Here is a 23,760-nt window from a genome sequence, read left to right as displayed (position 1 = left end):
ACGGAATGGGACTATGCCTTATGGCAGAGAGGTTGAGCTTTGCATCCCTCTCATTTCCCATTCTCCTTGAACCAAGTGCAGCGTGAATCCGCTTCGGACCTGGCGTTTCTGTGTAAAGTAGTTCGCTCGGGTCTGACGCTAGTTGCTGTTAGCTAATGACCCATCAGGAAAACCCTAATTTCGGTCGATCCTAAGTGGGAACGGCCAGGATACTTCCGCTACGTGGCAGACGCGGAAAGACCTAGATCGTAAAACCCGTAACATTCCACGGGAGTGCCGGGCGGAGCTTTTTAGACATCCTTTCCGATGGACTGCTAAGACGTGTCTTGGATGATACTAGGGGACACGTTACAACAACATGCATTTATAATATTGGGCGGTGAATACAAACTGGGATTTTGTATTGTCTTACCAAGATAAAGCCATGAGCATTTCAACCTCCCAAATGTACGCTCCACCAAGATTTTGGTAGATGGTTACATGTAGTTTTAACTTCGTTGGTCATTGCTAGTCAACTCATCCCTCTGGAAAGGTGTTATTAGCGAGGGAAGAAGAGGGTAACCCCCATCACCAACTATGTATTCTCTGATGTGCAGATCCCCAAACTCAAAAGGTGCACCAATTGATATCCTTTGATCATGGCAAAGCTCGAAGAAAGTGGTGTTATGTAGAACTCTAGAATCACGAGTTGAATTGGACCATCCTATGTTGACATTGAGGAAATGCATACTTACATCAACAATCCCTTGCACAATCATGCTATAGTAACCATATCTGTTGTACCAGTGTGCACCACTTTCAAATTGTGGCAAATCCAACTTTAGATGGGTGGCAACAATCCCACCATAGTAATTGGAAAAGGAGTGCAAAGCTTTGAAGCCTTTCTTGACTTCATTAAGTTAAGAGAATGTTTGAGGCCATTGTAGCGAATGATGCCCATTTCTCCCCAGTGAGATTGTGAAGTCAACAACGAGTTTGGACATTGTCAAGCAATTGCATCCAAAATGCTATGATATGTCTATGCAATGCATCCTTGATGATGACAGACGAAGAATTGCAACATCAACTTTTCGCTCAATGGAGAAAATCCTTTTGAGCACACTATGAAGATAGCTAGGAATCCGGCCTTAGTATAGGTTGTCATGAACCAATGAGCAAAGCAACTCAAACAAAGAGTCAAGAAAGAGAAATACCTCACGGGACCTTGCATCATTGATTGGTACGAATGATACATAGTGATTCCACCAATTGATGGAAGATTTTAGTTTCACATACCGAGATACATGAGGTTGCTTGAAGCATCGACGTTTCGTAGTGCCAACAAACCATATTTGTGGAAGTTGTCAGACAATGAAAGCCTCATCATTGTCACTGTCCTTGTCTTCAATTCATGATACATTCTAAACACAAATATCAAGAACATCGGCAAGAACGGATAGCAAGGTGAGCATGGTTCTTCACAGAAGCCTCAACAATGTGAAGGTTGCATTGTGTGCCCTAGTTGAGAGTTGAGTGTCAACATCCATAGATTGCAAGCTAGATTCAATTGATTGGTTCTCTTTTGAGTTTGTAGTCAAGGGTGTGTGATTGTACATATCTAGGAGTTGTGGCAGGAGAAAATTTGATAGTAGGATTTAGTTTTTTTTTGGGATTGAGTAAAAATATTAGCGATGGTGATTCACGAGAGACAGGTGGACGGATGGATTCTTACATGTAATATTATTTATAGGGCAAGATTGAAGGTGTTTATTTTTCTAGCTTTGAGGTAGGGGGAGATTGAAGGAGGTCACTGAACCAAATGGACAATTTGTTCATATGGGCTTGAGGTAGAGGGAGATAGAAGCAGGTCATTGAAACAAATGGACAAAGTTGTTTGTGAAATGTTGGGAGTGTGAAAAATAAATATGGCTATGGTATACTTAGAGAGACAAGTAGGAATGTTTGGGTTGCTATTATTACTGTTGAAATATAAACAATGGTGTTGAAAGCTCTAGCTTTCAACGGGGTGAGAGATGGATGAAGGTGTCTATAAGAAACACACATGGCTCTTTGAGAGAGTGGCAGGTATTAGACACTTGTAAACGTGCGGGTGTATATATATATATATATATATATATATATATATATATATATATAATTTTAGCTATAGGTTCGAAAATCCCCAAATCTCCAGAGGGCTTCCCGAACCTACTCCCTTTTCCAAACCTCTTTTCTTTAATCAAAACCCCCTCCCCTCCTCTCTTTCTCACGTGTAATATCTCATTTTCTCTTCTCCTTCCCTTTTTTCATTAAAGCCTCTCCTCCTCACCTCCCTTTTTAAAATTAAAACCCCATTCCCTTTTTAATTAAATTCCCCCCCCTCTCTCTCATGTTTAGGTCCTAGGTTTTCTCTCTTTCTCTCTCTCTCCTTTAATTAAATCAAACTTCTTTTTAAATCAAAAGTTTCTCTCTCTCTCTCTCTCTCTCTCTCTCTCTGATTAAAATTTTTTAAATTAAACTGTTTAAAAGCTTTTTTTAATTAAAAAATTTTCGAACATAGTTTTTCACACACTGTGAGAAAGAGATAGAATAAAAGAGAGAGAGAGAAGAAGAATAATGATAAAAAGAAGAAGACGGAGAGAGAAGAGGGAGAAAGAGGAAAGATAATAGTCTTTTTTAAATTAAACATTTTTCTTTTCCCCCTCCCCTCTCTCTCTCATGCGTAGGGCCTAGGTTTTCTCTCTCTCTCTCTCTCTAAACTAATTAAAGAGAGATATATATATATATATATATATATATACAAAGAGCAAAAAACAAAGAAGAGGAGAGGGAGGGAGAGAGAGAGAGAGAGAGGGATTAAGAGACAGAAAGAGCGAGACAGAAAAAGAAAAAAGGAAAAGAGAGGAGAGAGGGGGGAGAGAGACAGAGAGAAGAAAATGAGAGAGAGAAAATAAGAAGAAGAAGAGAGAATTATAAAGAAAGGAAATATTAAATTTAAAAGAAAGAGAAAAGAAAAAGAAAAAAAACTTTCTTTTTAATTAAAATAAGAGAGAGAGAGAGAGAGAGAGAGAGAGAGAGAGAGAGAGAGAGAGAGAGAGAGATACAAAGAGCAAAAAAGAAAGAAGAGGAGAGGAAGGGAATAGAGAGAAAGAGAATTATAGAGAGAGGAAATATAAAATTTAAGAGAGAGAGAGAGAGAGGAAAAGAAAAAAGGAAAAAAGAGGAGAGAGGGGGGATAGAGACAGAGAGAGAAAATAAGAAGAAAAAAAGAGAGAATTTGAAGAGAGTTATAGAGAAAGGAAAGATAAAATTTAAAAGAAAGAGAAAAGAAAAAAATTTAAAGAGAGAATTAAAAAAAAGAAAAAAGAGAAGAGAAAAGGAAATGAGAGGAGAGGGGGAGAGAGAGAGATAGAAGAAGAAGAAGAATAAGAAGAAGAGAGAGGAAAAGAGGAAGAGAGATGGAGAAAAAGAGAAAAGAGAAAAGTCTTTTTAAAATTTAAATATTTTTTGAGAGAGAGAGAGGAAGGGAGAGAGGAGAGAGGGGGGAAGAGAGAGAGAGAATATAAAATTTAAAAGAGAGAAGGAGAGAAGAAAAAAACGAAAATTAGGAGAAAGGGAAAAAGAAAAAAATGGGACAGAAAGAGAGAGAGAGAGAGGAAAAGAGAGAGAATATAAACATAAAGAGAGAATTATATATAAGGAAAAGATAAAATTTACATACTTTAAGAGAGACTGAGGGAGGGGAAGAAAGTGAAAGAAGAAGAAGAAGAAGAGAGAGAGAACATGTAGAGAGAATTATAGAGAGAGGAAAGATAAAATTTAAAAAATAGAGAAGAAAGAGAGAAGGAAAAGAGAGGAGAGAGAAAAGAAGAAGAAAAAAGGAAAAAAGATGAGAGAGAGAAAGAGAGAGAGAGAGAGAAGGAAAAGAGAGGAGAGAGGGGGGAGAATAAAAGGAGAGAGAGAAAAGAAAAGCGGGGAAAGAAAAAAAGGAGAGAGAGAGAGCTAGGAGAGGAACAAAAACTAAAATAGAAGGCAGAGAGAGAGAGAGAGAGAGAGAGAGAGAGAGAGAATTAGATAGGGAATTTTTGGGGGGAGAGAGAGAGATAGAGGAAAAAGAGGAGAGAGAAAGATGAGAAATAGATTGTTGAGTGAAGTTGCCGTGCTAACTTCGCTTGCCGTTTCGAGGCAGCGAAGCTGTCGCGAAGCGGCCTAGTGTTCTGTGCGCGCGAAGCACGTGCAGAACACTAGTATATATATATATATATGTAGAGAGAGAGAGAGAGAGAGAGAGAGAGAGAGAGAGAGAGAGAGAGAGACCATGATATTAGTGAAAAGGGAGGGGCGACAGGAGCAAGACGAAAACACCGGCTTTTCATGCCTCTTTTACTTGTCACACCCGTATGGCCGTGACTTTTGGAAAATTAACACCAAGTGACGTCTGGTTATGAACCTAGGTGCAGCATAGCTCTTACAAAACTTAAGAATAAATTTTCTTATTTAAGATTTTAATGGCGGACAATTTTAATCGGGGATCAAATAAATTGAAAAGGAAACAGGAATCTGTAAGAATAAATTTTCTTATTTAAGATTTTATTGGTGGATCATTTTAATCGGGGATCAAATAAATTGAAAAGAAAACAGGAATCTGTAAAACCCTGCTCACTAAACCTACCTAGTTCTCTGATCTTGCTTTCTCTCTCTCTCTCTCTCTTTCTCTCTCTCTCTCTGTCGTGCTCGCCAGCCATGGCGGACGCCAGCCAAGGAGAAGTGGCAGAGCCAATGGCCGTCCTATCAGATACGCCTATGGACGTCGCGTCGAGCGCAAGAGGTGAAGACAGAGGAGGCGGAGAAGATGTGGATATGGGCAAGCCGAGGTTCCAGCCCTTGACAGCACACGAAGTAAGCGGAGGGCGGCTGCAGTTTCGCAAGGTCATCGTCCCTGCCCATCGCTACACCCCCTTGAAGCAACACTGGATGGAGATCTACACACCTGTATACGAACAGATGAAGATCGACATCCGAATGAACTTGAAGGCCTGTATTTTCTGCGTTAATCAGTAAATGCATTCGATTTTGAGCTTTGGCATTTGTTTCAATTATACAATTCCACCTTGATGATATGTTTGGCCTAGGGGGACAAAATAGAGGATATTAAAGTTCCCATTCAAACTGTAGGTTTTGTGCCCTAATTTGTTATTTGTGATCGAACTTGTATAATGAATTGCACAGTGTCAAAGTGAAGCGAATGACCAAGACAATGAGTGAAGAGAGAGAGAGAGAGAGAGAGAGAGAGAGAGAGAGAGAGAGAGAGAGAAAGAGACACTGAAACACAGAAAATCTACAGTGAATAATGTTGTATAAGGATGTAGATATATACACGGATGCAGAGAGATTGTCTGTGTATGTCTTCACCTCGAAGATCTCAATCTTCGTCAGTCTCAAGGACAGTTTCCACGGTATGTAGCTTGAAATATTTGAGAACAACCGACCAAGGCTGCTGAATTCAAGGCTTATAAATAGGTTGGAAAAATGCCATAAATAATACAGGTCGGTTGCAGCCGATTGGAATGTAGTTGTCCAACTGCTGTCCGATTGACTAGTTGCCACGTATCACTACACTTGCACTTGTCCCCCACTGCACCAGCTGCTCTTGTTGCTCCTGCCTATCCAAGGAATGTCCAGCTCTAACACCCCCTCTCAGATCTTGGACACGACAGAAGGCTAAGGGATTTGGAGTGCTGTTGAAGTAACACCTGAGGAAGTGCCTTGGAAAACAAGTCTGCAAGATTATCCTCTGTCTTGCAATAGACTAGGGAGATGGTCTCATCCAGAATCTTCTCCCGAATGAAATGGTACTGGATCTTAATATGCTTCGTCCGAGCATAAAACACAGGATTCCTAGCCAAGGCAATGCGACTCTCATTGTTACATTGTAGAACAGCATGACCTGTCGGCGGGCAACCAAGCTTCTCCAAGAGTCTGCGAAGCCACATTGTCTCACATGTAGTAGAAGACGCTGCGCGATACTCCATCTCAATCAAAGAGAGAGCAACCGTAGGCTGCTTCTTGTTGCTCCAGGAAACAACACTAGCACCTAAGGTAAAACAATAACCTGTGGTGGACCTCCGATGATCCCCATCACCAGCCCAATTAGAATCACTCCAACTTGTAAGGACCAAGTGCGTAGCACCTGTACCAGCAGGATAATAGATTCCAAGATCAGGAGTCCCCTGTAGGAATCACAAAATCCTCTTATCAACTTGCAAATGCACCATCTTGGGCTCACTTATGAACCCGGCCAACACACCTACAACATAACATAAGTCAATACGGGTATTAAGAAGCGAGATCAAGTAACCAACTAATTGCCTATAACGGGTAGCATTTGCTAAGGGAGAATTAGAATGATTTGTAGCCTTTCAATTCGGGTTCGTAGGAGTCATAAGAGATTTGCATCCCTCCATCTCACATGTAGCCAAGAGTTCTTAGACATACCGCTGTTGGGAGATAAAGATCCCCCTGGGAGTCTGATAGATCTCATGACCTAGAAAGAAGTAAAGAAGTAAAGAAGTTTCATATCCGTCATCTCAAACTTCTCATAAAGTGTTGCCTTCATTTGCTCGACCAGTTGAGTATGATCACCTGTTATAATTAGGTCATCCACATAAAGGACAAACAACACACGACCTCCATGTGAGGTGTGTACATATAATTGGGGGGTTTGATGTGGAACGCCGGTATCCTAACTTCTCTTGGAGGAACAAATCAATCTTCTCATTCCAAGCATGCGAAGCATGCTTAAGGCCATAAGAGTCTTTTGTAACTTGTACATCTTACCATCAGAAGAATTGAAGCCTGGAGGTTGCTCAACATAGTTCTCCTTCTTCAAGTCTCCATTCAAGAAGACAAACTTCACATCCAGTTGATAGATCGGCCATCTCCTATGGCTAGCCAAGGCAAAAACTACGCCAATAGTGGCCATCCGAGTTATAGGGGCAAAAGTATAATGGAAATCAATGCCTGGGCGTTGTGCAAAACCTTTAGCAACAAGGCATGCCTTGTGCTTGTCCAATGTGCCATCACTACGGTACTTGGTCTTGAAGATTCATTTGAATCCAATTATCTTCTTATGAGGAGGCTTCAGCACGAGAAACCAAGTGTCATTCCTCTCAATCAACTCCAGCTCTTGCTTCATCACTTTCCGTCAACAATCATGCTGTAAAGCCTCCTTCGTGGAAGTGGGCTTCCGATCCTGCATGACAAGTCATCAAATAGTAATTAGTGTAAACAAGCTTAGAGTGGTGTGCTTGGTTCCTCCGAGAACGCCGTGGGCCATCCTGTGGTTGCCACTTCTCAAGGACCCCCTCAATCCCTGAACCACGGAGTGTTACGAGCTCAATAAGGAGGAGGCCGGATCTTGCTCATTGCTCTCCATCTGCTGAAGCTTTTGGAAGGTCCACCGAAGGCGAGGGAGCAATTGGTGAATCCGGTGGCTGAGAACTAAGCTCCTCATTCGAAGAAGAGTCCTCAAGAGGCACATGCTCTAGAGGAACCATTTCTGGAGCCCAGCTATCACCGAGATCTCCAAGAATAGGGGAACACTCCTCTCCCCCCTTTGGGCTGTAACTTCCATGAATCGAACATCACGCTTGTGTAGACATCCTGCTTAACAAGATTATACAATCGGTAGCCTGGAGTTTGCGAGCTATAACCCACAAACACTTGCCTTTTGGAAGCTGCTTCGGATTTTTCACGCCGTGTCTTCAGGATATGAGTATAGACATCACACCCAAAAACCTTGAAATAAGAAACCTCTAGCTTGGACCCAAAGTATGGAGTCATATCAATAACTGTAGAAGTAGGGGAACGATTTAAGGATGTGAATTGCGGTAGCCACAGCCTCAGCCCATAGACATTGAGGTGTCTAACGATTCTCCATCATGGTATGGGCCATCTTGATGACACTGCAAATTCTTCTGCTCCAAGATGCCATTCTCCTAAGGAGTGTTTGTATTGGCAAACTCTTGGTGAATACCACAATTTGCACAAAAACGAGCAAACTCATTGGAAATAAATTCTCCGTCCTTATCCGATCATAAGGTCTTCAGCATCCGGTCCAATTGGTTCTCCTCAAAGAAACCAATCCTTAAACTTGGAGAAAGCCTCCGACTTCAACTTCAAGAAATAAGCCCATGTCATCCTGTTGTAATCATCCACAATTAGCATGAAATACAAGCTTCCTCAAAGGGACCCCGTCCTCATTGGTTCACAAAGATCGGTAGAAAGAAGCACCAAGGGCGCAGAAGACCGCCTCGAAGCCTTGTTGGGAACGACATCATGAGTTTGCTTCCCACGGAGGTAGGATACACAAGGTTGCTGGCTCACCACAATATTTGACAAACCTCAAACAAGCTATCCCTTGGACGTCGTTCGAAGGTAATCATAATTGAGGTGACGAAATCGAGCATACCAAAGCTTGGAGTGAGTTTGGGAGGTAAGAAGAAGAGAAGTCAAGGTGGAAGAAGACCGCAACTTGTAGACTCCATTTTTCTCATAATCGAAAGAAAGAACCTGTCTCGATCCACGATCAAGAATCTGAAAAGAATCCTCATTAAATTCGACCAAAAGGTCGAAGGCACAAATCTTGTGCACCAAAAGATGGTACCCCCAAGCCGGCACATAAAGTACCTCGGATATATGGGCACCACCACGTCCATTTGGAATAAGATGCATGTTGCCTTGTCCCTGGATAGGAATAGACGAACTGTCCCCAATGAGAATTTGGCCATGGGAAGGCCGCAAATGAGCAATATCTGTTGCCAAAGAAGGAGTCATGTGTCGGGAGGCACCACTGTCAAGAATCCACTCTTGAGTGTATGGGGCTGTCAATGCAGTATCAGGGTCAAATCTTCAACCACCTCCAAGTGGAGGAAAGCAGTTGATGAGGGAGCAGCCACCGCTTCGGAATCCTTTGAAGATTTCTCGTTCTTCTCCTTGTCGGGGCAATCTTTCTTCTATGACCTGTTTTGCCACAAGTGTGATAAGTAGACTCCTTTTCTTTGTCCTTCTTAGATTTGTCCTCCTTTTTTTGTTTTGGTTCTTCCCCTTCCACTGAGAGGATTGATCAACCAAGGCCTTAGATTTCGAAGCATTTTCCTTTCAATTGCTCCTCTTGGTCCAAGAACATAGGAACCAACTCTTTCTCCACTAAAGAGTCTTAGACCGCCTTGAAGTAATCAAGGCGGAATAAAAACCACTAAAGTGGGGCGGTAACTATGAAAGAAGAGTTATCGCCATGTCTTCAGAAGTCACCACCTTCTTGCGTTTTGAACTTGTATTTGAAGCTGCCTCAGCTTATTGATATGCTCTCGCATAGAAGATGACTTGTTGACACTCATGGTCCGCATCTACACTTCCAAAGAAACTCGCTTCGTGACGGTCATCCAATTGTACATCTAATCAAGCTCCAGCCATATCTCCCGGACCACCGTCAAATGCTCAATATGAGAGATAACAATTGTAGTACATGAGAGAAATAAAAACGAGCGAATGTGAGCATTGAGTTTATCCCAATGTGCTTGAGCCTTTGCTAACTCCACCTTATCACTGGAAGAGAGTTTGGACTCGTCTTGTGAAGAAGCCTCCGTAACAAGCTCCGCCAAATCATAGGACTCCAAAATGGCAAGCATCATGACCCGCTGAATGCAGTAGTTCTCGCCATCAAGCTTTTAATTTGATGGAAGAGCCGGTAAGACGGGCACCTTCTAGTCCATGATTGCCTGAAACTCTGTCTCGGCCTCAAAAGACATCTTCACCTACAATGCCTGCTCAAAACACAAAGAGCATCCCCCTTTAACTGTGAAAATACAGCTTGCTAGGGCTATGGTGCGCTTGTCCCGCTCCTCCTTCACCCCTCGGAGGCGATCAAAAGGTAAATTCTGTACTTGAAGGCCCAAAACACAGCCTTCTTCCTTCTCTAACAGCAAAACCAGCAGTAGCTTCAGCAAATCTTCTCCTCTCTCGCATGCCCACGCTCGCCTCAGCCTTGGTCTGATGTGGCTCATACTTGAACGCTGAAAATGCAGCCTTGTGTTGCGCTGAAATCTCCTCTTCAGATGGGTCCTTCAATGCTCTAATACCATGTCAGAGTGAAGCAGTGTAGAAGAGAATGACCAAGATAGAGAGTGAACTGAGAGAGAGAGAGAGAGAGAGAGAGAGAGAGAGAGAGAGAGAGAGTGAAACACAGAAAATCTGCAGTGAAGAATGCTGTGTAAGGATGCAGAAATATACACGGATGTAGAGAGAATCTCTGTTGTCTCCACCTCGAAGGTCTTAGTCTCTGTCAGCCTCGAGGGCAATCTCCAAGGTTTGCAGCCTGAAATCTGTGAAAACAACTGACCAAGACTGCTCAAACCAAGGCCTACAAATAGGCTAGAAAAATGCCATAAATAATGCAGGTCAGCTGCATTTAATGCAGCCGATTGGACAGCAGCTGTCCGAGTCCGACTGCCCAGCTGCCACATGGCACTCCACTCGTCGCCTACTGCACCAGCTGCTTGTGCTGCTCTTGCTTGTCCAGGGAATGTCCAGCTCTAACATAGTCATAACTTTGTAGAAGGATTTGGCATAGTAGAGTAAAACATTATTACTTACATTAGTACTTGTGTGAGCATGCCATGTGTTTGTTGGTGCTGCAAGAAGAATGAAGATTGCAGCCATAAATAAGCCTAGAAAATGCATAAAATACATCAGGCAAACTAATAAAATTAAAATAATAAATGTAGTGACTAGTTGCATGTCATGTGGCACACCTTGTATGTCAAGTCCGGCGTGCGTGTCCTGCCTGGAATCGTACCCAATCTGCTGATGACTGCATGAACTGTTGCCTGACCTGCTCTAGAACCCTTTGGCATGCTTTCAACACTTTCAACTTCATTCTCATCCTTGAAGGTAGTGTAACATTGTTGAAATATATAATTGTTTTTTAATATTTGTAAATGTAGACACAAGTGAGCATTTGAACCTAGTAGAATATAACTAACTCAACATCTTTGTTTTATTTATGCATGAACCATAATTATAAAAGTAGAAAGGCTTTGGCCTAGCCATTATGCCCTCCTCCAAAATGAACAATACATGTATTAGGAATTCCAACTTAATGGTGTGTTGTATCAAAGCTTAATGAAGAAGAGATACGATGTACAGAAATTTGAATGACACAAGAGGCCTCAATTTTTGTCTCTTAGGTTGGCTTTTCCACTTAACTAAATACTTGGGATAAATGGTCCAACAGTATCATAACAATTTGCTCACCTTGTTTCAATCGTTCTTTTGAACGACTCACATGAAACATAGGGTGAACTTGGATTTGTGATGGCAAATCTGGCTCATAGGACATGCTACTTTTCCTCTTGGTAATCAAGAAAGGACCATAATACGTTGAAGATAATTTATAGCACTTGCTGGTAGTCATTGAATCGGAGTTCTTTGGGTGTTTATATCCAAAATCCATGTGGCAATTTTTTAGCTTTCAGTATACATTTGGCCATATCCATGAGTGATCGATTCTTCCTTTCTGCAATCCCATTTTGTTGTGGAGTATATACAATATCATATATTGATGTGCAATGCCTTTTTGCTTGAAAAAATTATTTAGCAAATAAGACATATTTTTCCCCCTCGGTCCGAACTGAGAGTCTTAATTTGACAACTAGATTGATTTTCCACAACTGTAGTAAAAGTCATGTGAGAGTGCGCTAGAGGTAAAGTCCCCACGCCCCGAACAAGAACAATAGAGTTATCACTAATAGTGACTGTCCCCTCTAGAACGGATGTCTTGAAGCCAATTCTTCTTGAAGGTCATGTGAGAAGAAGCGCCACTATCCACGAGCCAAGGCTTCGCTTGAGTGGTAGAAGCAAGGGCTGTATCCTCATCGGCAAATACATGCACAAAGACGGACTCTATCGTGGTTGGGGTCGCCTTCGAATCTTTCTCCTTGGGCTTCAAATGGGGGTATTTTTGCCAACACTTGTCCTCGGGATGAGTGCCCTTTTCACAATGTGGACATTTGGGCTTCTTTTGCTTCGAATCCTTCTTGTCCTCTTCCGGCTTATCCTTGGCCTTCTCCTTCTGCTGCTTCTTCCCGCCACCTATACTTGCAGTAGAAGCCTTGGTGGAGCCACAACCATTGGCTCCCACCTCTCTAAGTCGCTCGTCATGCTCCAAGATAAGCGGTGAAAGCTCTTCCTATATAAGAGTTTGTCACAGGTCCTTGAGGTGATGAGGTTGGTGTAGAAAATATCAAACCGGGAAGATAGCAACTGAATTAGGAGAATCATCGCCATATCTTCATGATATGCTCCTTCATGGAAGAAGAATCATCAAGATTGAGCATCCGCAATTTCTTCTCGAGGAAAATCTTGTGGGCAAACGGCATAAGCTTTGTCTACACTTCCACCGCGGTCTTTAACCTGTGAATATATACAATAAAAGAATCCTGTAGACTCATGAAGTGAAACGATCAGGCTCGAGAGTTGAGCCGGATCCCATAAGGTTGTACGGTCCATGGAGACCCCATCATCAAGGTCCTCCTTGGAACGAGCAATGGGTGAAGAAACAAGCTCCCACCACAAGTTGAAGGTGTCGAGGATACGCTCCACCTTACAAGACCATAATGAGTAGTTGGAACCATCCAATTTGCCTTCCTTGGGTAAAAAAGGGAGTATAGGCACCTGAATAGAGGGAATCAAAGAAGGCATATGAACTTCTGATGGAGGTTTCTCCGACGAAGCCTTCACTATAGATGGAACCCTTTGAGATACATGGACAGAGGATGGGTTTGAGGAAACTCCTCTCGTCGCCAATTACGAAATTCTCGATATTCCCGTCTCCGCTCAAAGGAGTGTCGAGAAAGGAGCTCCTCCTCTGAGTCATCAAAGCACGAGAATTGATACGACATCTTCCGAATCTACAACCACCAAGTAATTTGCAACACAAGATAGAAAGAGATTGTGTTGATTGCACAAAAACTCTCGCCAACCACCACAGATGTTGTCGCCTTGGCCCAGGAGATGCCGCCTCAACAAAACACAAAGTGGAAGGTTGGAGATTGGAGGCTGGTGTCATTTGTTAGAAATCTCTCCTTGTGCTCTTAGCAGGTAGGCGATGATACCATGTGAGAGTGCGCAGCGGAAGAAGGAACACACACACACACACACACACACACACACACACACACACACACACACACACACACACACACAGAGTGTGTGTGTGTGTGCAAAAAATGAAGGAAGAAATAGTGCATTGACTGAAACGAATACTGAATACAAGGATGCAGAGTGATCACCCCCTGCGTGCAACCCAAAGCGTTAGTGAGGGCACCAGATCCGGCTGAGATGAATGACAACACTGATGTTGGAGAGGAACGAGATATAGAGTGCTGAAATCTGCAGAAGAAGAATACGGTGAGTGATTGGGGAGATTGATATGTAGCCCTCACCTCCCAAATCTGACCGACTTACTGATGGCTAGCCAAAATTGGCTGGTTGGCCCTAAATATGGCCGACCTGTAGGTGGCCCGCCAAAACTGGCCGATTGGCCCTATAATCTAACCGACCTGTAGTAAATGCCCGGGCTGACCTGCCACCTGGAAAAGAAATGCCAGTATGCACAAGTGCTGAATGAACTAACAGAGCTCCTGTCTCTTGCCAGACTTTGACAAGAGCTCACAAGCAGGAGATGACAGACTAACATGCTAAAATAGGCAGGCTAACAAGCCAAAAATGCATCATGCACTTGTGATTTTAAACCAATGAATAAGCCCAACAAAAATGTGTTAGTCATCAATGAAGGTAATGAAGTAATAACATCCACCCAATGACTTTCTGCATCAAACTACCATAGTTCATATGTCCTATATGAGCATGCCATAACTTTGCTTGTGACATAGCAGGAATAATAGTAGATGCTAAATAAACTGACTGATTAAGTGCATGAGCATCCAACTCATAAAGTCCATGACATAATGTGCCAGTGAGTATCAAAGTTAAGAATTCCTTATCCTTGACCATGCATTTATCATTATCAAAAGTATCTTGCATTCACATTTTGCTAAAGAAGAGATGGTCAGCAAATTCTTCTTTATCCTTGGCACATATAAAGCATCTTGTAAACGGAGAGTAGAGACATCAATGGCTTTCAAAACAATCTCTCCAACACCTCTAACAGGATAAGATGCATTGTGGGCAAATTGCACTAATTTGCCAACATGAGTTGCAACAACAGATGTAGATAAATCCTTGTGGGATGTAATGTGCTTAGAAGCACCACTGTCAAAGAACGAAGTGCTAGTATCCTCTGTAGAGCTGAATATTCTATTTGCCCAAGAAGAATCATAACTACAAGTACAAAAACAGTAGTCACGGTCAATGATAAATGATGCAGACGCTGTAGCAGTGGCAATAGAAGGTGCATTTGAAATTGCTATCCCAAACTTCTTCTTTTTCTCCTTGGCAATGCGTTTCTTGCATTTTGTGATATAATTACTTGGCTTTTTACAGTAACGGCACTTGCTCTTCTTGGCTTGTGTGCCCCCTTGCTTCTTGTTAAGTGAAGTTCTAGAACTTCCAAAACTCTACAGAGCATTCCTGGATTGATTGCCCTTGCCCTTTTGTCTTGCCATAAAAGCTTGTTTAGAAGCTACAACATCCATCCCACTATTCTTCCTTGTTTGTTCTTCTTCTAGCAATAAGCTATCCAACTGAAGAAAAGTAAGTGACTGCATAGAAATCTGCACTGTAAGATTCAATGCCATGTGAAAGGCCGAATAAGAAGGTGGCAAAGAGTCCAAAGTGCTAGAGATCATTTGAGCATTAGAATAATACTTATCAGCATTCATCAATTGCTTGTGCAAGTCTTGAATTTTATTAAGGTGATCTCGCATAGCATTATCTTCTTCCATCTTCACATTTTCAAGCTCCTTCTTAAAAAAAGAAATGCGAGTATCGTTTTTTCCAGTAAACATATGCTCAAGTGTAAGCCATGCTACTTGTGAAGTAGCAATAGAACGGATGTGCGGGATTATAGACCGCTGAACTACCAATGCAATAAGGGACAATGCTTGGGCATCCCTAGTGTCCCAAGCCTTCTGTGCAATTGTTCTTTGGGGTGGTGGCTGAATGGCAGCTTGCCTTTGTCCATGACCTCCTTGTGGAGGGGTTGCAGGAGCCATATCACTAGGACGGGACTTCTTCCCCACTGACATAATCCCAAAGATTTTTCGCAACAAGCACATTCTTCATCATGAAGGACCACAGAGAATAGTTATTGCCATATGATCTATCCTCTTTTGATATATAAGTGAAGGTATCACTTTGACCTATTGTGCACCATTAATGGCTGGATTGTGATGAGAATGGCTGAAATCTGCTGGGGATGACCGAGATCTTTCTAGATATTGTTAAAGAATGATGAAGGGAGAAAATTCAGAGTTTCTCGCGAATAAACACTTCAAACAGCAATTGCATGTTGACAATACTCAGAATGGTGCTTAGGCTTGTCATTTGTTTTTTATGATTGTTGTTGATTTTAGTAGGATGACATGGGCATAGTCTCAGCTTTCCTTCTTATTGTGTTTGAGGTTAGCCTTTGTTTGAGGCTTTTTCAGTATCCAAAATTGTGAACTGTTTCATTTTACAAGTGTAAGAAGTCAAAGAAGATCCCACCCTCTCACATGCATTTTGACAATTATATGACAGTGTGTTTGAAAATGAATAGAAATGCTATCTTGAACTGAGACACATGCTCCTTTGCCCTTGAAGAGCTTGAGATAGGAACAATTTGTGACTGTTTGAAAATGCATAGAAGTGCTATCTTGAACTGAGACACATGCTTCTTTTCTCTTAAAAAGCTTAACATAGGAATATAGTTTAATCTTGCATTAAAAGTCTGCAAAATAGTGATAAGTAAAGGTCATTGTGGGACTTAGGAATGTCAAAAGATGACGTACGAGCGAGACAGTAGGGTTGGCGGGGAGGAACACGGAGTGAACTCGGCAAACATGGAGAAGAGAAGAGAAGAGAGAAGAAACTCTGATGAATGGAATGATGAAGTTCCGAATCATGGAGTGAATGTGATACAAGGGAACAAGGGTGCTGTAGCACAAGTAAGATGATGATGACAGCCACTTTCCACGAACCACGAACCGCAATGTCCTCCTGAAGGGGTGTGAGGGTAGTGGAGAGGCTGGAGAGAAGAGGTGACGGATTGAATGAATTGGCTGTAAGGAATGAATGAGAGAGTGGCCTATAAATAGGCACAGTCAGTCTAGGATGGCGCCCCTTTTTGGGGCTGCAAACCCTAAACACAAACCCTAAACGCAAAACGCAGAAATGCGAAAACGGAAACTACGGGTGAAGGGTTTCCCAACACCCCCTCTCAGGCCCAAAAAGGGGAACAAGAGAAGAGTGAGGTGGAGATGCAATGCTACATGTTAAAGAATGCTCATGCAGCAGATGCCACTTGGACAGTGTCCCTCGTGGGGAAATTGTTCACTTGCCCAAGTGCCCTAGTACATAGATGATGAAATCATGCAATGCATAGGAGGAATGCCGGACTTTGTGTGGTGCCGAGAACCATAAGGATATGCCCGTACTCGATCTCGGGAGGTGGCTCCATGCTAACCGAGTAACTAAGGCAAGAAGAGAAGAGGAGGAAGAAGATGTAGGGGATCCCTAAGATCCAAGATGTCCACCAGAAAGGGAACCTGCAGTAAAGATCAGTAGACTGAGTAAATTGGAGAACCCGAAACACAACCTTGGGAGAGAAGCCACTCGCTCTGTGCATCCACGCTGGAAGAAATACGAAGGCCTCGTCACCAAGTCGTGGCTGAACCTCCGAGCTCCCAATCTAGGTGGTACCTGAAGATCGTGGGTATCAGTAGAAGAGATGACTGGTCGAAGATAGCCACCCCAAGAAAGTAGAGGATGGGTGAAGAACTTCATGTGGAGTAGGTTCCCCCTTTGAGGTGGGAGGTGGAGGGGCCCCCGCTGAAGTCGAAGAAGAAGTAGATGCCCCTTGTGAGGGCAAAGAAATAGCATCCCCCTCTGAATCCCCCTCTAAAGTAGAGAGGGAGTCCAAAAACTCATGGATCACGGACTTCAAAATGTCTGATGACGAAGAAAGTGTCGTCGATTGCACCGAAGAAGGTATTCTGGGGTGCCGAAGAGCTCCCAGAGCTAGCCTCTTGACCTTGAGTAGGCGAGGGTGAATGGTGGTGCTCAAATTGAGCAATGAGGGGGCAACAGTCGCTGTCTCTCAGTGGAGCGGATTGGGTAGCCGAAGAAGAGGAAGGAGTCGAGCAGCCACTGTCTCTCGAAGGAGCAAATTGACGAGGAGACGGTATCAAACAATCATTGTCTCTCGATGGAGCGGATTGTAGAACCGCGGGCCGTGGTAGCCACTGTACTCGAAAATAGGTGGGAGAAGACTGTCGTTGGCATTGCGACGAGATCTCTAGGAGGTCATAGTGCCAATCGATCCTCCATGTGCTCCAAAGGACTTAGTGCGCATTGGATGTGTCTTATTGCCTTGAGCATAGTACTCTGATAGCCGATGTAGAACGATCTCTGTGGCCCAGAAAGGAGAGGTGGCACAAGGAGTGCGTGGTGGAAGACGCATTTACTCGGGGGGTGGGGAGCAAAGGTCGAAGTCGGCAAGCATCGGTGGTGTGTCCGGTGATGCCACAGTAGGAGTACCTAGTAGTCTGGTCATCTGTTGGTAAAGAAGCCATGGATACCAGTGTGCCTTGCTGAAGAAGGAAGAGGTTAGCCACCATGAACCATGAACCGCAATGTCTGCCTCAAGGGGTGTGAGGGCAGTGTGAAGTACAAACCGCAATGTCCGCCTCAAGGGGTGGGAGGGTAGTAGAAGGGTTGGAAGTGAGCTGCCAGTGGGAGGAGGATGTGACCAGCAATAAGAGACTGCAACCAGTAGAAAAACGCAGGTGAGGAGAGAGAAAGACTAAAAACGCAGGCATGACATCTTTCAAGAGAGAGAAAGACTAAAAACGTAGGTAGCAGGACTGTGATGATGTGGCAGGCTGTACGGCAGCAGGTCTGCATAGAAACAGCAGTTGTCTGGCTGGAGTCAGGACTGTGATGACGTGGTAGGCTGTACGGCAGCAGGTCTGCACAAGAACAACAGTCGCCTGGCTGGAATCAGCTCCAAATTGCGTGAAGAGGGCTGGAAATCAGGCGCCAACTGATGGAGACAACAATGGGCAGCTTCAGCTGAGATGTCCTCCGCAAACGGGGTGTGGGCAACAAGCTGAAATACCTGAAATCTGCAAAAACGAAATTTTGATGCAGCGGAAGAAGAGAAGTGGAAGCCGAACTTGCCACCGGTCTTTGCTTTCATTGGAGTGGAGGATCTTTGCCACTGTTTGAGCAGATCCAGCTCTAATACCATGTCAAAAGATGACGTACCAACGAGACAGTAGGGTTGGCGGGGAGGAACACGGAGTGAACTCGGCAAACATGGAGAAGAGAAGAGAAGAGAGAAGAAACTCTGATGAATGGAATGATGAAGTTCCGAATCATGGAGTGAATGTGATACAAGGGAACAAGGGTGCCGTAGCACAAGGAAGATGATGATGACAGCCATGAACCACGAACCGCAATGTCCTCTTGAAGGGGTGTGAGGGTAATGGAGAGGTTGGAGAGAGGAGGTGACGGACTGAATGAATCAGCTGTAAGGAATGAATGAGAGAGTGCCTATAAATAGCCATAGTCAGTCTAGGATGGTGTCCATTTTTGGGGCTGCAAACCCTAAACGCAAAATGCAGGAACGCAAAAATGCAAACTGCGTGTGAAGGGTTTCTCAACAAGGAAGTGGGAGTTGTAGATTTTCCCATTCCCGGTTTCTGTTCCATGGTAACACTTGTTCTACTAGATTCTTTTATTGCAACTCATATGATTAGTTTCGGCCCTAGGAGATTTGTGCGTAATGTTTCACTTGCCAGTTGGAAGTAAGTCCATAACAGATTGTTTTTATGCTAACCTTAAATGTTCTGAAGCTTCTATGTTCAAAAATGTGGTGCAGGCTCGCAGAGTGGAACTGAAGACCAGAAAGGACACGCCAGATGCTGGTGCTCTTCAGAAATGTGCAGATTTCGTGCATGCTTTCATGCTTGGCTTCGATGTGGCAGATGCCATTGCTTTATTGCGGCTTGATGATTTGTACATTGAGTCATTTGAGATCAAAGATGTGAAGACTCTGAAGGGCGAGCACTTATCGAGAGCCATTGGTAGGCTCTCTGGAAAGGGGGGTAAAACAAAGTTTGCTATTGAGAACTCAACAAAAACCAGAATTGTCATTGCTGAAACACGAATTCACATTTTGGGCTCATTTACAAATATCAGAGTTGCTAGAGATTCTTTATGTAGCCTTATTTTAGGATCTCCAGCAGGCAAAGTATACTCAAAACTGAGAGCTGTAGCTAGCAGACTGGCTGAGAAGTATTGAGTTCCTTCCAGTTGTTTCTTTTGCGGCAAAGATGAATCAGTGCAGAATTTTCCTTCATTTAAAATCTTTGCTATCAGATAGTACATAGGTTGTGGTGTATGTACATGTATGCTGTTGGCTAATGAAGTGACCTGTGGAATGCACCAATGATGCTTCTTGGTCTTGTGTAACTAAGGATGCATGTTATTACTGGGCTTCATTCTAGATGGACCGTCTAGGTGATTCTGATCCTAGTTCACTTCTTGCTGTAGCTGACCTTAATTTCTGATCACGTAGCAATTTTTTTTGTTGTAAGCTCGGAAATTTTGTTTCATTCATGGGACACTATTTCATTACTCTTGTATGTTTGCAGACACAACAGGCTGTTTTAGGGTTTGGAGGTCATGTTTTGGCCTTGCTGCATCCTTGTGCCACCAAACTCATTAACAGCCTGGCATGTTGTTCCTATAGAAGCTGACCCATGGCTTTCCAGTATGCATCTGCCATCTGGCTAAGTTTATTGGCAAAATAAGAACTGTCTTACGAATCTAGTATTGCTTTTCATACTAGTAGTTAATGTAAAAACACAAAGCCATCCCGTCTTATACCATATGATCGATAGAACATTCGTACTTTAAATGTGGTTGGATGTGATTTATATTAAGTATAGCTTGGACCAGGTAACTCACTGGACCTAGGTAATTGGCCTCGAGTCAGATCTTATGGTATGTATTGGAGGTTTCCTACCTTTTAAAGGGTGCTTACCTAGCACATTTGTTTTGTCCAAAGGCTGGATGATGGCGATGTTGGTATGGTTTCAATATGTATGTACTAAATAATCTCCAGTTCTCCCAGAGGATGTGCAAGCATCTTTGCAGTGTGGCATTATAAACATGGTAGTCTGCTGCTTGGGTTTGGAATCTTGATGCTACTCAGCTATTTTGGTGAAATATGAACTAGGGAGAACTTGAGTGGTAATTGATAAACACTCTTCGCACTAGGCTACAAAATTCGATTTCATTATTGGTCAAGTAGAGTTTATACTTACCTGCCACCTATAAAGAGCCTAACAGTTTTTTGTTGTCCTTTAGTACATGTGCCAATTGGCTAAGTGCATTGGAATTTTCTATGACAAGTTGCTAAATGTAAATTGGTTATCTGATGCTGCTTATAACCTTCATAAATTTAGAGGTGAATAGATTGTGTATTAAATGAATTTTCTTGGATACATTAGTGAGGTCAAAAAATGAAGCTAACTTGGCCAATCCTTCTTTCCTTTAGTGTTCCCATCATACATTAAAAATGCCAAAAATCCCAAGCTTTTCCTCTTATAACTTTTACCATATCTTGCATAGTCCCTTCATACAGGAGCTTAATCCTAGCTTCTTGTATCTCTAGGAGGGTTAAGATTCTAACAGTGTTAATAGCCATCATTTGACAATTAGTATTACTAGAATGCTCTCCAAAATTAGAAAGTATCAAAAAAGTATTGCTCCATGAGTTGGTGCCTAGATGTGGGGATTATTGTTCTAAGTGGTGGTGGTTGTGGAATTGTCTTGTGTTTGGTGGTCTATTCTCTAGGGGTGCACTTTCAATGTGAAACACCCCTTTCTTTGAGTGTGTTTGCGATTAGGAGTGCTCGTGCAATTGTCTTCTAGGTAAAGACTTTGTCCTTCAAGGGGATCTTCAACAGCCAAAGTGGCTCCAAAAGTGTCTCTAGTTGGTTGTTGGTCAAGTTCACATTCCATCTTATTAATCCTTTCTATCATTGAGCCCGCTTGGTGCATGATCCTTCTTGCTTTAATTGTGCCAAGCATGCTCATAATGGTTTTCCCTTTACTCTTTAAAGATAGAACTTCTTGACCATCTCTAATGATTGGAGCACTCAAATAATTGATTGATTAGTAAAAATCTCCCATGATAATCAAGAAGATTTGGAAAGAGCTCTTGGATCCACCAGATGGAGTAGTGGGCCTACAGTTATTGTCAACAATCAACTAGTCTTTGTCCTTGCATAGTGATTTTTAGTTAGAAATTGGCCTTGCTACTTAGTATTGTAGCCAAGGGAGGGCTAAAGTTCCATAGCTAGTATACATTGTCATCTTTGTAAAGTTACTTGTTGCAATCTTTTGTGTTTGCCTTAGAGAGCACCTTCCTTCATGAGGATTTTAAACTAAATAAGAATCCTTAAGCTTTGATGCTAAATATAGTTGTGGAGAAGATGTTAGATTGCTTGAGACCCCATTATTCACTTAACTTTCTATTGGTTGTGAAAGTTAAGTACTTTAGTCTATGGCTTGTTGGCTTCAAGAAGCATCATTAGGTTGTCAAAGATGCCTTGCCTTGATAGTTGCTTCCCTTTGTACTTGAGACCTACCAACTTCCCTTTTTGAGTCATTTTGTACATGATGTAGAATAGTGGGTGCATATTTATAATGAAAAGTAGGGGACTTGGTATCCTTATCACCCCTCTTAACACCTCAAATGGTTGTAGCAAAGAGCCATCGATGGCCATGTAAGCTTAAGTAGTACCGGTGATCATGGACATGATATTAGTAATATTGTTGCTAAAGCTCGTTCTTTCCATGGGTAGCTTAAGGTATGGCTAGTTGACATGGTCAAAGGATTTTCTGATGCCAATCTACCAAAAGATGACTTGCTTCCCAAAGATTAAAGCCCACTCAAAAGCCATGCCTTTGCAAAAGAGGAGACAATCTATCAGCTAGGGCCTTTGTGAAAATCTTGTATGCTACCCCCATCAATGATAGGGGTCTTTAATGAATTAGAAGTGTGCATTGCACTTGTTTGGATGCGGGGGTTAACATACTCATTGTTCAAGAGGGGGAATTTTCTAGCATTCCAATACTTATTAATTAGGGTAATTATGCTATGTTTAATCTTTGGCCATAGATGACTTAGCAACACCATGTTGCTCTATTGAAGCTCGGGGACTTTTTCTTACTCGGTCTTTGAAGGGCTTCCCCCCATTTTTCTTCATTGAAGTCCTTGGTCAACATGTTGCCTTCCTCATAAATACATTTATTCACTAACTCTAGTATTGCATCAATTGTCTATAAGTTGCAATAGCCTTCTTGATTGTGAAGAGATTTGAAGTACACCTTGCATACATTGGCAATTTCTTTTTAATCTATGAGCCACAACCAATCTTCTTTGCATAAGGCTACAAGACTTTCCTCAATCTCCTCCTCTTCAAGCTTGTTATGAACTTAGGTCAAATGCATTGGAAGTCCTTGATAATTCTTTGTTTGTATAGCATATTGGTCTTGTTGATTTCCCATGTTAGGGCCTCTTATCTCATGGCTTGTGCTCTTTGAAGTTGGTTTACCTTGGCTTTATTGAGTTTCCTCCCTTTGGATTTCTCAACAAGAAGCTTGAGCATTGATTCTGCCTGGTTTGAGTCTTCTTTCTCCTTGGTAGATAGCCAAATGCCTTGCAGTCTGTAATAGCGAGAAGCTTGAGTGTTGATTCTACCCATTTTGAGTCTTCTTTCTCCTTGGCAGATAGCCAAATGCCTTGCAGTCTAGTACATTGTTGCATTGTAAATAGGATTTTTTCCCATAGGTTTAGATTGCCAAATGCTATATCTTTTTCTAAGACATTGATGGTGCCTCCAATATTGTAGGAGAAACTAATTTGTTTGAAGTGCCTCTCATTGATTGCTAGCCATTTATGATTAGAAACAAACCTAGAGGACTCTAAGCATATAGCATATGGAAATGGTCTAAAAGTAAACCATTAAGGTTTACATCCAACATTACTACCAAAGTAAGCCAATTTCCACCATTCGAACAATGCCACCAATGGAGGCATGCCCAATAAGTGGGGTGACAGAATCAATTAAAGGTGAGTGACACTTAAATTGCAAGTAGTCCAAGTTTACCAATCTGAATTTCTCTTCACGGTCCATCCATGCTTGGAGTTCTTCACCTTGAAGTTTTCCCATCTTGCTTGATGCGTATGAGTCCTCAACTATCATGTAGAAACCTTCTCCCATGAGATTTTTGTTGGTGCTAATATTTTCCAAAAATTTCCCTTGTAGTCGGCACAATCTAGAATGATTATGCTGACCATAGACATTAATTAAATCAAGAATACCATCTTCCTAGTCAATCTGCATGATAAGCAACCACCCATCTTCAATGGTGCATCTCATTCTAGGTTACATATTTCTTTTACAAGCATGGCACACTTGAAATCCTTGCCTTTGATACCATTGAAAACACAAACATAGTGTCTATGGAGGAGAACATTTCCAC

The 23,760-nt window shown here is 42.4% G+C and overlaps 1 protein-coding gene across 1 annotated transcript; it reads left to right on the top strand.

Annotated features, from left to right (window-relative positions):
• Window positions 1-4,722: 4,722 nt before the first annotated feature.
• LOC148032375 (uncharacterized) lies at window positions 4,723-19,568 on the top strand. The gene is made up of 2 exons (XM_087683029.1): window positions 4,723-5,015; window positions 19,084-19,568. The coding sequence occupies exons 1-2, from the start codon at window positions 4,723-4,725 to the stop codon at window positions 19,502-19,504; spliced, it is 714 nt and encodes a 237-aa protein (XP_087539155.1). The 3' UTR covers window positions 19,505-19,568.
• Window positions 19,569-23,760: the final 4,192 nt, after the last annotated feature.

The sequence above is a fragment of the Lygodium microphyllum genome, chromosome 8 (genome assembly GCF_053477565.2).
Source record: "Lygodium microphyllum isolate KBCC chromosome 8, Lygodium_microphyllum_v1.1.10, whole genome shotgun sequence".
NCBI classification, from domain to species: Eukaryota; Viridiplantae; Streptophyta; class Polypodiopsida; order Schizaeales; family Lygodiaceae; genus Lygodium; species Lygodium microphyllum.
This window is presented reverse-complemented; position numbering and strand designations above follow the sequence as displayed.

What these genes read in the sequence shown, in the direction of transcription:
- LOC148032375 (XM_087683029.1), top strand. Translation starts at nt 4,723, where the DNA reads ATGGCGGACGCCAGCCAAGGAGAAGTGGCAGAGCCAATGGCCGTCCTA. An exon ending in ATCCGAATGAACTTGAAGGC is followed by an intron (nt 5,016 to 19,083) that starts CTGTATTTTCTG and finishes TGTGGTGCAGGC; the next exon opens with TCGCAGAGTGGAACTGAAGA.